Genomic DNA, 15,321 nt, shown 5'->3' with positions numbered 1-15,321 from the left:
TTGTAACTTATTCAGCCCCCCAATTACGCAACTTTACCCATAAACTATTTATCATTGATAGGTTTAAGGTTACGTCACTGCACAGATAAAGTACTGAGTTATTTAATTCCGTAGAATAGATATCACAATCGAAAATAATCAAAACTTAAATAGATGATACCACCTCTTATAGAAAGACGCACGGCGCCATCTATTATGAATTTTTGGAACTAACTTAATTTGAACAAATTTACGCATTTTCACCCCCTGACAACCCTTTTTTCCAGTAAAAAATGATTAGTTCTATGTTACAATGAAGTAAGATATAAAACGCCATCTGTTGAATCGTATTAGAACTCAAATATTCGTTGCATCGATATATTTCTGGATTTTTTATAATATTAAGTATACATAAAATATATTTAAGATTTTTGAAATTTTATTTTAATACACATCCAAGACCCAGGAACATTGAAAACTTTTTGTTCCGCCTGCGGGACTCGAACCCAGGACCCCCGGGATGAGCGCTAGCCACGCGCAATGCGAATTCATTTTCATCGATATTTTCATGGAAATAAGATATTTTTCAACATCGAAATGTAGCCTATGTCCTTTCTCAGGCTTTAGACTATCTGTATACTAAATTTTTCATTACAATCGGTTCAGTAGTTTTGGCGTTTGGCGTGAAAGCGAGACTGACAGACAGACAGACAGACAGAGACACTTTCGCATTTATAATATTAGTATAGATTATGTGCACACTGCACAGCTGTTTTTGGGTATTTTGATTAATAAAGGGCCGCGCTACACCGAAATGGCAGCGGCGAGGTGAGCACTTTAGCGCTGCCATTCCGGTGTAGCGCGGCCCTAAGAGGGGTACCACTTACCAGGGTTTTAAAAAGTTTTTAAATTTGACACAAATTTTGTTGACACCGCGCGCTATAAACCTAAGTCCACGCGGACGAAGTCGCGGGCAACAGCTAGTATACAATATACGTATACACATATTGATGGAAACTTGACCAGGTGCTGCAGTATCACCTGGTAATCAATAGGATATCCAACTCCTCGCCAACTTAGAGCAGAGGTTTCGTGTTTGGGCTCATTTTAATTGCGACAACCAGTAGGAAGTATAATAAACAGTAAAGATTTACATGCTGCTGCTGCAGCATTAATATTAAAAATAATAGAATTATTTTTAACCGACTTCCAAACAGGAGGAGTCTAGACGTTCGGCTGTGGATATATTTTTTATGTATGTTCAACGATTACTCCGCCGTTTATGAACCGATTATCAAAATTTTTCTTTTGTTGTACATTGTATTGTTCCGAGTAGTTATCATGTTCACAAAAGTGGTGGTCTGGTGATGGAAACCATGAGAAATCGAGGTGACTCCTTGATATTCAAATGGGAACATATGGTCCCAGAAAACGTTCAAAATCTTTCGATTAATAAATTAAAAAAAGTAGTCAAAGAACGTTTTGTGCCAAAGCCAAATAAGGTCAATGATTTCATAAGCGATGGCACATCTTGGGAGTAGAATGCTGAATGACTGCCTGCAAGGCAACAATATACAATTATTATGTGTCTATCTATGTATACATTGTATAATTTTTAGTTACAGCATTGTAAATTTTCTCACTTTTTTTGGTAAAAAGTGGGCCCCATGCGAGTTTCTTACGCCGGTTCTTCTCGTCGGCTTAGTACCCGAACCGGTAGTAGGCACCATGTATTCTGAAAATATATTTTATTTAAGATTTGTTCAGAAATAAAGCAATTTTGATTTTGATTTTTTTTAACACCAACTGTAAGTATAGAAAACGTTAAGGACAGCTAAAAAGAGTAAAATTATTATTTTTTAAACAAAAAATTAAAACCGACTTCCAAGGTAATGGATTGCCATTACCTCGGAAGTATAATACCGGTACCGATTGCAAAAATAATGAAGATTGAGAACAGAATTAATACTGAGTACAGAATAAGAATTATTTAATACTTTTTAGTTCATTTAAGTATAATATTACTCAATAGTATAGTATAAAAATTTGTGTAATTTAAGAACAATAGTACCTTTAGTTACGCAAAATATGAAAGTAAAAGGGAGGATTCACAATATTTAATTTGAAATAGAGAACTAAAGACAGAATATAGCAAAAATAAACACGTCGTAGCAATTAGGACATGAAGATTAATTACCTGTGAAATGGATATTTTTCAGGATTATTCTTATGATTTACACTGCTAACACTTACAGCACAAGTCATCATTTTTAAATATAATAATATTTATTAAAAATAACAAACAAATTGAACAATATATTGGAAATACGGAAAGGGCATAAAAACGACTGACGACTTTTGACGATCTGTCAAATAAAAGTGGTTACAATTTTCATTAAACTGCCTCTCTCTTTTCATCTTGTTATAATTCCATAAAGGATTTTCTTCTCTCTCGCACTCTTTGTTGGTCTTTAGCATTATAGGTTTATGCTTAGATACTATTAGACAATGCTTACACGGCCAGCCTGAGATCAGCCGAGTCCCGGACACGAGAGTTGAAAAAAATATGATACTCAATATTTTTTAACAAAATATAGGTAGTAGTCCTAATGTTGTTGAAATTAAGGTCGAATTTCGACCATTGGGCGATCTCTAGTATTCATGAATCGACAAGGGTTCTTAAAATATAAAATTATATTTTTAAAGACTCGACAATTGCATTTCAACTGAAATTAAATAAAAAATCGTAACACAATTTTGCAGACGTAATAAAAACCTAGCAACGTGTCTGAAGGTGATCTAAAGTCGCAGATGTACCTAGATTGTTGGACAATAGATGCTGGAAGAGACATCAGAGACTACAATAAGTCTAACTAAATAATGTGTAGGTACATCGCATAGTATAGTTACAAAGAATTAAGAAAATAATTGACATGAAAAATTCTTCAATCTGACTCGAAGGACCAATACATTTTATTGCATCTTAAATATTATGTAAGCTGCATAAATTCTCAGAATTTCGCAAGATTTTACCAGATACGTAATGGTTATTGTTCAAAGACTGTAAGAAAATATAAAACCTGACGATTATTTCAGCTATCCCCAATCTCTGGGGATAGCTGAAATAATCTTCAGATCCAACAATCTTTGGCAAGCACAGCCGAAGCGTGTCGATATAGGAGCCCTTTTAAGACCGGGAGAAAAACAAACGAACGAAGTAACGTCCCAAAGTAGTATCGCAGTAAACGATATCCACGTACGTAACGAGTCCTTGATGTGTCTCCAATTTGCTTTATTCAAAGCAATCAAGACGTAACAGGACGATTGGACAATCAGGTGGTACGGCTCCTGACGAGTACACGGCTCCATATAATAATATGAGACGGATGCTGTGGTAACCTGCGTCATGATTGCAATTCTTATATTGGCTGTTTCAGGTAAGTTTTTGCAACAATTTAAACCAATTAGCGAAATGAGGCTGGTGGAATTAGCTGCTTAGGATAGGCGCAAGGGAAGCTTTTGGCACCAATAAAGATTAATTTCTAGTATCTAGTTTATTAAAGTGGAATATTAAAATCATAATTCATAAATATTTAGCCCCCGACAAAAAAGAGGGGTGTTATAAGTTTGACGTGTCTGTCTGTCTGTCTGTCTGTTTGTCTGTGTGTGTATTTGTCCGTGGCATCGTAGCATCGAAACGGGTGGTACGATTTTGATCTAGTTTTTTTTGTTTGAAAGCTGACATGATCGAGAGTGTTCTTAGCTATAATTCATCATCATCAGCCTGCTCAGTGCTGGGCAATCAGGGTTTATCTGGTTCATGAAAGGCAGTTAGCAACTTGTAGTAGTTTGATGGGTTTTGTATTTCATACTAGTTCGTGACATTTGTGAATATACAATATACGTATACACATATTAATGAAATTTGACCTGGTGCTGCAGCAGCACCTGGTAATCAATAGGATATCCAACTCCTCGCCAACTTAGAGCAAAGGTTTCGTGTTTGGGCACATTTTAATTGCGACAACCAGTAAGAAGTAGATAGACTGTAAATATTTACATGCTGCTGCTGCAGCATCACCTGGATTCTATAGGAACCAAGCTTCGTATGAACCCAAAGTTGAGGTTTCATGTTTAGGCTCATATAATTAGTGAAATCAAAAATCTACATTAGCGGTCCCCCGACACACCGTGACAACAATTATGGGCTAAAATATTACTTTACACAAGTTGGGAAATATTTGAACTTAAAGGCAGTAAATATTATTTCATTACTTTTTAAAGTTGTTTGTCGGGGGTTTTTTAAATTTCTTAATTTAATTTTGTTTTGCGTATGTTAACAGTTGGTTACGTTGCATGTCAAGATATCATCAATATAGGCTACTAAAATTCAAACCTTGAGGCGCTTGAGGAAAATTTGTAATAAGTACTTAGAATTATTGTTTTCTTCCTTCTTAATGCCTTAAATATTTTTAAAGAAAGTCTTCTTTAAAATTAAACAGAAGATTTTTCAATAGAATTTAAATTATTTAGGTGCCTACATCATTTTCTGATTTCATTGGAATAATGGAAAACCGCACCTGATTTAAAACATTTTAATTTAACATGATTCCTGCCCTAAGGAGTTTTTCTTCGTTTCCACGAGTAGGTGTGTAGAGACGATAAAGTTACTATACCTAGCGAAAGCTTCCGCTAGGTTTATTAACTTTATGGTGGAGACTGAAAATTTTAACTAAATTATAAAATATATGACCGTTTCTTCTGATTGTTTGGAGTCATTTGCAGAGGGTTATCAGGAACCTTGTTGGACTACCCAATTCCTGCATTGTTCAGACCCTTGCGTTCCAGAGTTGTTTGTTGTTGAACCAATGTGCAAGCAATTTTAAGAACTATTAGAGAATTTTGGAAAAAGAGTACGCATACGATGAAAACTTCTGTAGGAGTGTGTAATGGTAGAAAATCCGACCTCGGGCTAAGCAAGCATTATAATTTGAATGATCAAAACAAACTAATTGATTCAAAATATGACCGCTTGGCTTGACGCACTAGACATAGTTTTGCACAGCAGACACCCTCGTCTAAATAGGCCACTTCCTGTAGGATGCGGCGTATTTAGGTTAGGGTTATGCCTAGGCCGTGACTAGATGTACATTATAATAGCATTAGAAGCATTCGTGTGTGTAAGCTTATAAATTCAGTTCTTGATTTTTTAAGGGCAATAAAATTTATAGGCGTAACCGTAAGTTACCTTCAATCTGCATCAATCATTGGAAACCATTTTATGTGATGGAATTTTAATCATAATACATTCCTCATAGGCGTTAGGATTAGCGTACAGACTGCAAACAAAACTTGAAGATTTGTTTTAAAAATATGGATATTTTGGCACATTGACAAATAGATATACGTATTCTTGTAATTCATTCGGCATTATTATTATATTAGAAGCACTGCAATAATTAAAAATAGAGACGTTATAAGTTTAATGTTTATACAATTTTAATCTGTTAGATTAAGAGCCGCGCCACACCGTAATGGCAGCGGCGAGACGAGCACTTTCAGTGTCATATATTATGATTTTAAACTTTATCTTCATTATTGTAACTAGCTATTTGACCGAACTTTGCTCGGTATTCGATAAAACACGAATAAAATGACATTTTCTAAAAATGATTCCTAGCTAGATCGATTTATCGCCCCCGAAACCCGAAACACGAAAGTGAAATTATTATTTTTAACAAAAAATTAAACCCGACTTCCAAGGTAAAAACAATGCCAGTTCCAAAAGTTTCAAATATTCTGGCAGACTGAAGATTCAGCTATCTGGTACCGACTTCAAAATGATGAAGATTGAGTACAGAAATAGTCGAGTTTTAGCCGAATTTGGAAAAAGGCACTATTAGATAGGAAAAAATATTTAATACTTTTTAGTTCATATTATAAGGATGTTATTTTGTGTGAAATAGAAGAACAAAATCCTTTAGAGCTGACGGTACGCTTTGAAGTAAGTATGTAGTAGTAACTCCGTATCTCTAAGTACTTAGTATAGATTTATTTCAGGGCAGAGATGCTTAGAACAGCGCACTTCAGCCTCTAATGAGCCAGACACTCGTTCTATAAAATACGAGGTGGTATTTGGAGATCTGTGAATCAATATCATCATCAGTCATCACTCATCACTTTTAGCAAGTAGCTACTAGTTTATAAAAATAAGGAACTAAGCAGATATTATAATATGTTCCCCTATAATATTGTAATTATTTGTTGCAGCCAATTTAGTTTTTCAATTTCTCTTTGGATAATAAACAATCCCGATAGGAAAATCGGTTCAAACTAGGTAGCTGCTAGGCAATAATAGTCACAGTCAGAAAGGTAGCTTGCCAGTTGCCCCGTAAAAAAAATGTTTGGGGACCCCATTGGAAAGAGGGGAACTGGTAAGTTTTTATCATCTTTGTTACGAACGTTGGGTGCCATCATGACTTGGGGCCCCCTATAATTGATACGGAAGATACGGCGGTAGCTACGGTCCTGGTCACAGTTCTGAAGCCCAGGCAGATATCGGACTGAAAAGCGGTAAAAGTCTTGCATCGATTATAGTAAAGTTATGCCCGGCATATTTTTTATCATCATTAAAATAATTAAGTAACAATAACAATTATGTCAGAAAGCGTTTTTTGTTGAGTAAATAATTACAATGTACAACTAGTGCAGCACGAGTCGGCGCATGAGTACCGGAAACTATTCCACCTCAATTTTTTATGCGATCCTCTACAAATTGCCCTCCTGATGAGCCCTGCCCTGCCTGCCATGCCCTGAAATGCATGTTGCCATAGCGCAACCCGGTGCTATATTATTTAAAAGAGGAATGTGGTGTGCGGGATGATATCTACCACCGCTTGATGGAGTGTCCCCGGAACGCAAACTTAAGGGAAAAGCTGATTCTTGATTTTAAATTAATCAAATGTAATATTGGCATATTCCATAGCATTTTAGCAGAGCCTTCTTCTGATGCTGCTAGAATGCTATATAATTTTAGCTATAATTCGGCATAATATTTATAAATTGTTATATTTAGTATAAGGTACGATGGGATTGACATCGTCTTTCTGTACAAAAATCCCTTTAAAAAAAAAAAAGAAAAAAAAAATTATTTAAACAAACATTGTTTAAACAATAGCAAGAAATTGTTATTTTTCAGAAGTGTAGCTATAGCGGTTCTTAAGATACATCTTGGAGACATAACATAGACAAACAGACAGACGGACAGACAACGAAGTCTTGGTAAACCCTATTACTAAGACTTCTGAAAATTTCACAGATTTTGTATATCTGTTGCCGCTATAAGAACAAGTACTAAAAATAAAATAAAATAAAATAAATATTTAAGGGGGGATCCCATACAAAAAACGTGATTTTTTTGGTCTTTTTGCTCGTAATCAATAATGGTAACAGCGAGGCACTTGAAATTTTCACAAAATCCTCAATTATATTTTTACTTTAATAATTATTAATAATAAAGTTAAAATCAAGTAAATGCTTAGGGGGGCTCCCATACAAAAAACAAAATTTTTTGTCTACTTTTGCTACGATAAAAAAAGATTTAAACAATGAAATTTTTTTAAATCTCTATTAACAATATTATTAACTATTGTATAGAGAATTTAATAAAATTTATTACTTAGACATTATTTTTTTTTAAATATATTTTTCATGGGTTGAAAGTACCCAACTTTGAGATTTTTCGAACCTTTAAAAATTCAACTTTATCGTTAAAAATATTAACTTTATCGTCAAAAGTTAAAGGACCTTTTTTATTGGTTTTTCAATAAAGAATATTAAAAAAAATTGTGCGGTTGAAAAATAACAATTCCTTGCAATTGTACCCTTCAGTAAGTGCCAAAATCTTTGCAAAAATGTAGGGTACGTGGTTTGCAAAAAAAAATGGCACCCGGCCTACCCTCTTTGTACAAATAATGTAATAACCTTACATCTAATCCATATTTTATGTTTGTGTGAAAAATATTATAATATATGTTAAATTTTCTATCTATTAAGCCATCATAATATAGTATTTAGTCAGATGTGATATTCCTCTCACCACTGTAAACTTTGAAATCTATGTTTCTAACTATTTCGCAACAAATATATTAATACATTATTATAATCTCAATAACACAGAGCTATACAAACTGTTTATGTAAACAATTCTTTGAAATAACTTAACTTGTCTACACTACTATTATAAAGAGGAAAGATTTGATTTTTTGTTTGTTTGTTTGTTTGAGTCGAATAGGCTCCGAAACTACTGGACCGATTTGAAAAATTCTTTTACCATTGGAATCCTGCATTATTTCTGCTGAACATAGGCTAATTTTTATTTTGGAAAAATATAAGGTTCCGTAAGATATTTGGGATTTTCGGACGCAAGGTTTAAAAAATCAACCAGAAAAGTTACTTATTTTGCGTACGCTGCCTAAACTATAAAAGATAGAGGCATAAAATGTTCTAAGTAATTATAGATCTTTTAAATATCTACAAAAAAGTCCGCGACACACTATACCTATCTATGTTGAGTGAGGCACAATAACCATTTTTTTATTAAAAAATCTAGAATTTTTTTTGGACTATATTTAAATGCGTTTATTTAAATCATGCTATTGACCCTTATCAAAATAAATTATTTCATCACTAAGTACAGTTAATGTAGATAATATTTGGTCTTTGAATGATTAAAATTGGACGTTTGGTTTTAATGTTATGGCGAAATTAAAATATTACGATTTCTGCTGCACGTTGCGAATTGGGCGTCAAGGCGCGTTGCGCGGGTGTGCGTGCGGTAGGGGAGAGATTTAATTATCAGTGCCACAGACTCGCCCGGAGAGTCCACGTAAATATTACCTCGATCGTGGGAATCGCAGACACAATAGATTTTCAATAGTTATGCGACAGCCGGGTGCTGCTTTATTGATTTGATATAGACTATCGTGCTTCATTATTATAATCCTAATTTCAAAAAAGCTTTAAAAGTTATGACTACGAAAGTAATATTTTTAGAACTTTTTAAAATAAGTTTTGAATGACTATTATTTTTGATTGCTATTATAATTAATTAATTTCTTTAACTATAAATCTCCAATAGCGGCAGCCGGCTGCCAGCATAACAATTGAAGATCTACTGTGTCTGCGATACCCACGATGCCGATGTACGATGGAAGTATTAATGCATATTTTTTAATCCACACTATTTCTGCTGAATATAGGCTATATTTAATGAGAGAAAAAAGGGAACCGTATTAAGTGTTAATAATTGTGTGAAAAATCTACCAAAATATTCCTTCTTGCTTATGCTTTATAAATTATAGACTATACTTACTTATCGCAAAGTGATGTACTATAGTCTTATAGTTCTGCAGGTAAGGATAAAATAATCAAACATAACACTTAAAATATAAAAATATAAAAAAAAATACAATAAAAATGTGTTATATGTACATAATAATTATAATATAGTAGTTGCAGGCTAAATAATGTAAACTATTTTTATGTTCTGCTTAACTTAAAGATTGACTACCTTTATTTAAAAAAAATAATTTAAAAACCAATGTCCACCCGTGCGAAGCCGGGCCGGGCCGCTAGTTATCAATAAACAGATAAGAGATAAGAGTAATAAAAACCGGTTTTGGTATTATACACAAGCAAACTTCGTCCTTAGTGCAATACAAATAAAGTTCAAAATGGCCGCGGCCGGCAAAAAGCCGTTATAAATAGGTAATTTTTATCTTGATTGTTTTACTAAAGCGATACTATTATATACTATTACTAGGATCTAAATCGTTTTGTACACGATAATATACGCTTTTAACGTCAATTATTTACAAAAATATTAAACAAATCGCGTTCAAATCACATAAATAAAAACCAAATTTTCTCGTGTAAACTAGAAGTTATTACGATGTAAGTATTTCTTTCAAATGATTATCTAAAACTATTTATAAATTATAATTAATAAATTAAACTATTTTACCACTTACATTCGTTAAATCCATCAATAATATCAAATAAACAACACAACATGGCAGAACACACACGAAAAATTCACGATTTTCAAATGACTGACAAATATTCGTCGACCACAGATTGTATAATATTTTGCATTCAGAATGTGGCAAATTTATCGTAGATCATAACTAACCAAACTTCTTCATACAAAAGTAGTCTCTAAGTCGACGAAATACGTAATTCAATCGAACGAAAGAGCGCGGCCACATCCGGCCGCTTGGGTGTAGACGGAATGGCTGCAGTATAATCTGTGGCGGCCGGATCCGGCCGCTTGGGGATTAAAAGGTTAAACAATGCTTGTTTAAACAATATGGCACCAGGTTGCGTCATGGCAACATGCATTTATATCATCAGGAGGGCAATTTGTAGAGGATCGCATAAAAAAATTGAGCTGGAATAGTTTCCGGTACTCATGCGCCGACTCGTGCTGCACTAACCTACTATCAGAGAAATTGATTCATAGGCAGATGGCAGACCTACGTGATTTGGTCGCATTATGTCAAACTTACTGACGATCACAATTAATTAATATTGAGTTGACATTTTCGACCAAATAATGTAGGTCTGCCATCTCACATGAATCAATTGATTACTTCGATGGCACCTAAAAGCAGCGTGAATCGTAAGACTAAGATATTGCTAAGAATGATAAATTAGGAACTTCTTCATATTAAGGGCATAATATCGCAAAAAATACTCAATAATAAACTATGCAAGTAGGTCGTACTCGTACCACAGTTAATTTAAAACTGAGTAAGTATATTATTTTTTTATCTTTGGTGGTCGTACGGTTTCTTTTTACTGTGGTAACTATATACACTGACGTCACTCGGTCAAACACCCGCACAGCCCCGCACCGGCGCACATCTGTATCGCAAGTCGCAACTTAGCTGCTAAAGTTGCTGTAATTATCGTAGTCACCAAACGGTGAATTCACTTAAAGTTTTTGTTTTCTCAAGAATTACTAAATCGCAGGTAATTTTCGTTGCGTTTTATTTTAAAGTTTTAAAATATTCCAACAAAATACATGCGAAATCATCATTGATAAACACTTTTGTCTTTTGACAAGTGACAATTCATATAATGACAGTGACAGCTGATTGACATTTTACGACATCTGCCATTTTGTTCTCCTTCGCCGCAGCTTTTAATAACCTTTAGGTTTTGCCAAATGTAAAATATTGTCTATGAATAGCACAATAAATTAATATTTTTGTGTTTTCTTTTGTTTAGCCGTTTTGGTGAGTGGGGAGGAAGAAATAATGAAGAATCTAACAACAGTGACATGGGCTCATGCAGTCAACAACAAAACCTATTTAGAAGCAGCATTAGCAAGTATGTTTCTGACAATAGTTAATAATTATTGTTAATTTGTCAAAATTGAATAATAATAATTTACTAAGCGTACGCACCGCAATAGTAAATCCTCAAAAAATTTTAGATTTCTTCCTTACTATTAATTTCTTGTTAGATACCAATATTTGCTCCTTATTAAATTAATTATTATGTTTGTTGCACTGTGCGCATTTTTAAAGCTAGTAAATTACACTATTTTTTTTTAAAAAATCTATATTTTTTTATGAAATAAGGGGGCAAACGAGCAAACGGGTCACCTGATGGAAAGCAACTTCTGTCGCCCATGGACACTCACAACATCAGAAGAGCTGCAGGTGCGTTGCCGGCCTTGTAAGAGGGAATAGGGGAGGATAAGGAAGGGAATAGGGAAAAGTAGGGAAGGGAAGAGGGTAGGGGATTGGGCCTCCGGTAAACAAACTCACTCGGCATAACACAGCGCAAGCGCTGTTTCACGTCGGTTTTCTGTGAGCCCGTGGTATTTCTCCGGTCTAGCCGGCCCATTCGTGCTGAATCATGGCTCTATCTCTATAGATCATTCTATATCACACTCCAGGTGACGTGTCCATGCTGGAAGCTGATATCGTGCTGGGTCACGTGACCGGGCAGGATGGTCCTCCGATCCCGATCATGGCACACCCACCGGCAACTACTTCAGACTTGTCACTCACGGACTTCCTGATCACCGTGCACAAGTACAACAAGGCTAGTAAAGCTGACAAGCAGAAGGGCGTGAAACTCGACTTCAAGAGTATAGAGGCCTTTGAGAAGTCACAGGATCAAATCGCACCGTTCAGCAAACCGGAGGTAAGAGATTGTGAAGATGAGGGATGAATTTTTACTTCTTGAAGACATACATTTGAATAATGACTACAATACCTGCAGCTTTCAGTAAAATCGGTTATTTTAATGCTTAACCTCAACTCTCAAGTAATAGTTTACCTTTTTTTTTCTTTATTTATAGGCCTTACATCGTAAGATTTAGTCGGCCTAATAGTTTACCGTTGATTCGATAAATGCACCTGGCACCTGCTGATATCGCAAGTAAACGGTAAAAATTAAAATACTTATTTGATATATCCAATGTTGGTAAATATAGTACGCTACTGAGCTAATAAAGTTAAACAATTCCGGCGAAACTCCCGAATGAGTCACAACTCACATCGTGTGACTGGTTAAAATGTAAACATTTAACCATCTTTTTCACCAATTAAGGACGGATCAGTTGCAGACGAAATTAAACCTTCACACTAATATCATAAGACTTTGGGGAAGTCGGTCTTTTTGAGAGCAAACAAAAAATAATTTAAACTTTAAACTAACAAGTTAAAATTCAAACTTGGACATCTTTTGAAACATGTGAACGGTCTACGAAGATGCCTTGTTGATGCGATAACGTTTTATAGACTTTAGTAGGTAGCAGCATGAAAAAATGGAAAAAGTGTTTACTCGTATATCGTCAGGACTCAGGACTCAGGTAATGATTTAATTATGGCTATAATGCCTGTACGTGTCCTGGCTGACTTGCCTTGAGTGTCTGTTCAAAAAAAGTTTCCATAATATTTTGGCGCAACGAAGTTACGGGGACCATATTATATACTTAGTGCTAAAATCAAAACTTTTTACAGGTAACGTTTCCACTGTGGTTGAATGCTGACATCCTGCCGGGACCGATAGAGGCGACCACGAAACCCGTGGATCCGATCAAGTTTATCAAACTATGCGGCAACCACCCCCGAGCAGTGATGTCGGTGGGTTGGACCACCGAGTACGGGGGGAATGTGACCGAGGGGGAGTACAGCAGGGACCAGATTGGCTCCATGCTCAGACTCATGACCGAGAACCGGATCAACCAAACTGTTACGTTCCCTGTGAGTTTTGACTCTGATTCTTTTGTTTTTTACTCGACAACAGCGAAACAAAAAGAGGATTATGACTTTGACCTGCATGTATGCATGGTATGTAGCTATAGATGTTCATAATAATAATTACCTTCCCTCATAATTCCAAAGTAGTTATCATAAGTTAATCAGTTAAGCAAATGAGGTGTAATTTAAAGCACAAACTATCTTACTTGTTACAATAAACGCTGTTAACTTTTGGAAGAAAGAGCATTAAGGAAACTTGTTCATACCAAAAATACCCATGAAATCGCTAATACGTACCATCAAAATTATTCCCCAATAAAGAACACCACTCCCTCGTTCCAGATCCTTTTGAAGATTTATTCACTATTCACTATAATGCCAACATAATATTTTGATGGTTTATACTTCCTGCTAATAATATAGAACTTGCAAATAAAATAATCGGCCAAATGCGAGTCGGATTCGCGCACGAAGGGTTCCTTATCGTTATAGAGGAAAAATACGCCAAAATTTTTTTTTCTTTTGTGAGAGAGCCCCCTTAATTTTTTATTTTATTTAAATATTATTGTGAATTATCAAAGTAGACATATAACTAAGGCTTTTATGTAAATTTCAAGTGCCCTACCTCTTGCCATTTTGATTGCTCATTGATATAGAGCAAAAAAGGCCAAAAAAATAACGTTTGTTGTATGGGAGCCCCCCTTATATATTAGTTTTATTTTGTTTTTACTTTTTAGTATTTGCTGTTATAGCGGCAACAGAAATACACAATCTGTGAAAATTTCAGAAGTCTAGCTATAGCGGTTATTGAGTTACAGCCTGGAGACAGACAGACAGACGGACAGATATCGAAGGTCTCAGTAATAGGGTCCCGTTTTTACCCTTTGGGTACGGAAGCCTAAAAATATATATTAGGAAACACCTATTTGAATTTTAAAGAATTCCTCATACTTTGATTCCAGGTCCGAGCGGGTCTCGCGTCAAACAGTCAGCCGGTGATCCTGGATTTGCTGCGAGAGACTTCGTTCCTGAACTCATCCATGACGGTGTGGTCCAGCGAGAGCGACCACGTGGAGGTGGACCGTCTGCGAGCACTGATCCTGACCGTGGGGCTGGAGAGGACGTACCTTGATGTTCCGCACGAACTAGCCGCCAAACTCCGCTTGCCCCCACCTGACGCGAAGGCCAAGCATTGAGTGTTGTAATTAAATTGTTTTTTTTTTTTAATAAACCTAGCTTTTAATTGTTGCAGAAGCCAATATGAATTTATTATTAAATAATACTCATACTTAGATAATTAAAGTTAAAAGATACCTACTAGATCTTGGTCGTAATTACGTTGTTCAACAATTATTTTATCATGCAGGTCACGTAAAGTATTTACTTGCTAAAATTCATCAAAATCGATAACAGTTTAGACGTGAAGATATAACAGATAGACGAACAGACACACTTTCGAATTTATTACATTATCATGACAGCACCGTATGAAAGCTATTCAAAAATTCCTACCAGTTACTATGCTCCACTACGTAGAGGCTCCACTATTCGATACGATAGGACAGGGTTTTTCAAAGTGGGGTACGCGAACCCCTAGGGGTTCGCCATTCGACGGCAGGGGGTTCGCAACAAGATTTACGTAATGGTAGCAACAGGAGTCATTGCTAGATAATAATTATGTCCGTTAATGAAACTCTTGAAGCTGATTTAAAAAGGATGTCTTTGATTTTTGGGCAGCTAGACAGGCAGAGTATTTCAAACTCTCACGCAAAGTGGTGAATTCCCATTTCCCAGGGAAAGCCCCCCCCCCCCCCTTTCCCTGGGAAATGGGAATTCACTATAAGTAAGGGGGATTTCAATATAAGTAAGGGGTTCGCTCTCATCTGGAAATTTAACAGGGGTTCGTGGAGCCGAAAGTTTGAGAAACCCTGCGGTAGGAGAATGCACATTCTCCGTCAGCCCAAGGCCCCAAGGGTAAGTGTTGTGTGTCTGTCTGGCTAATTAACTAGGGACTGAGGACTGACATACCAGCGCGGTTAGGTCACTTAGGTTGGGTTGCACC

General features: G+C 35.6%; 1 protein-coding gene across 2 annotated transcripts; it reads left to right on the top strand.

Annotated features, from left to right (window-relative positions):
• The first annotated feature begins 3,274 nt into the window (after positions 1-3,274).
• Positions 3,275-14,481, top strand: LOC121737015 (protein FAM151A). 2 transcript variants are annotated; one of them, XM_042128530.1, is made up of 5 exons: positions 3,275-3,416; positions 11,272-11,373; positions 11,948-12,198; positions 13,020-13,262; positions 14,222-14,481. In XM_042128530.1, exons 1-5 carry the CDS (start codon positions 3,386-3,388, stop codon positions 14,453-14,455), a joined length of 861 nt encoding a protein of 286 aa, XP_041984464.1. In that variant the 5' UTR covers positions 3,275-3,385; the 3' UTR covers positions 14,456-14,481. The 2 variants fall into 2 exon arrangements, with proteins under 2 accessions (XP_041984464.1, XP_041984474.1); XM_042128540.1 differs by lacking the exon at positions 3,275-3,416 and adding an exon at positions 10,906-11,013.
• Positions 14,482-15,321: the final 840 nt, after the last annotated feature.

This window comes from Aricia agestis, chromosome 2 (assembly GCF_905147365.1).
Source record: "Aricia agestis chromosome 2, ilAriAges1.1, whole genome shotgun sequence".
NCBI lineage: Eukaryota > Metazoa > Arthropoda > Insecta > Lepidoptera > Lycaenidae > Aricia > Aricia agestis.
This window is presented reverse-complemented; position numbering and strand designations above follow the sequence as displayed.

Excerpts from the sequence above, each read along its gene's own strand:
- LOC121737015 (XM_042128530.1), top strand. The coding sequence starts at position 3,386 with ATGATTGCAATTCTTATATTGGCTGTTTCAG. Across the intron at positions 12,199-13,019 it reads CACCGTTCAGCAAACCGGAG|GTAACGTTTCCACTGTGGTT; the intron begins GTAAGAGATTGT and ends AACTTTTTACAG. Across the intron at positions 13,263-14,221 it reads ACCAAACTGTTACGTTCCCT|GTCCGAGCGGGTCTCGCGTC; the intron begins GTGAGTTTTGAC and ends CTTTGATTCCAG.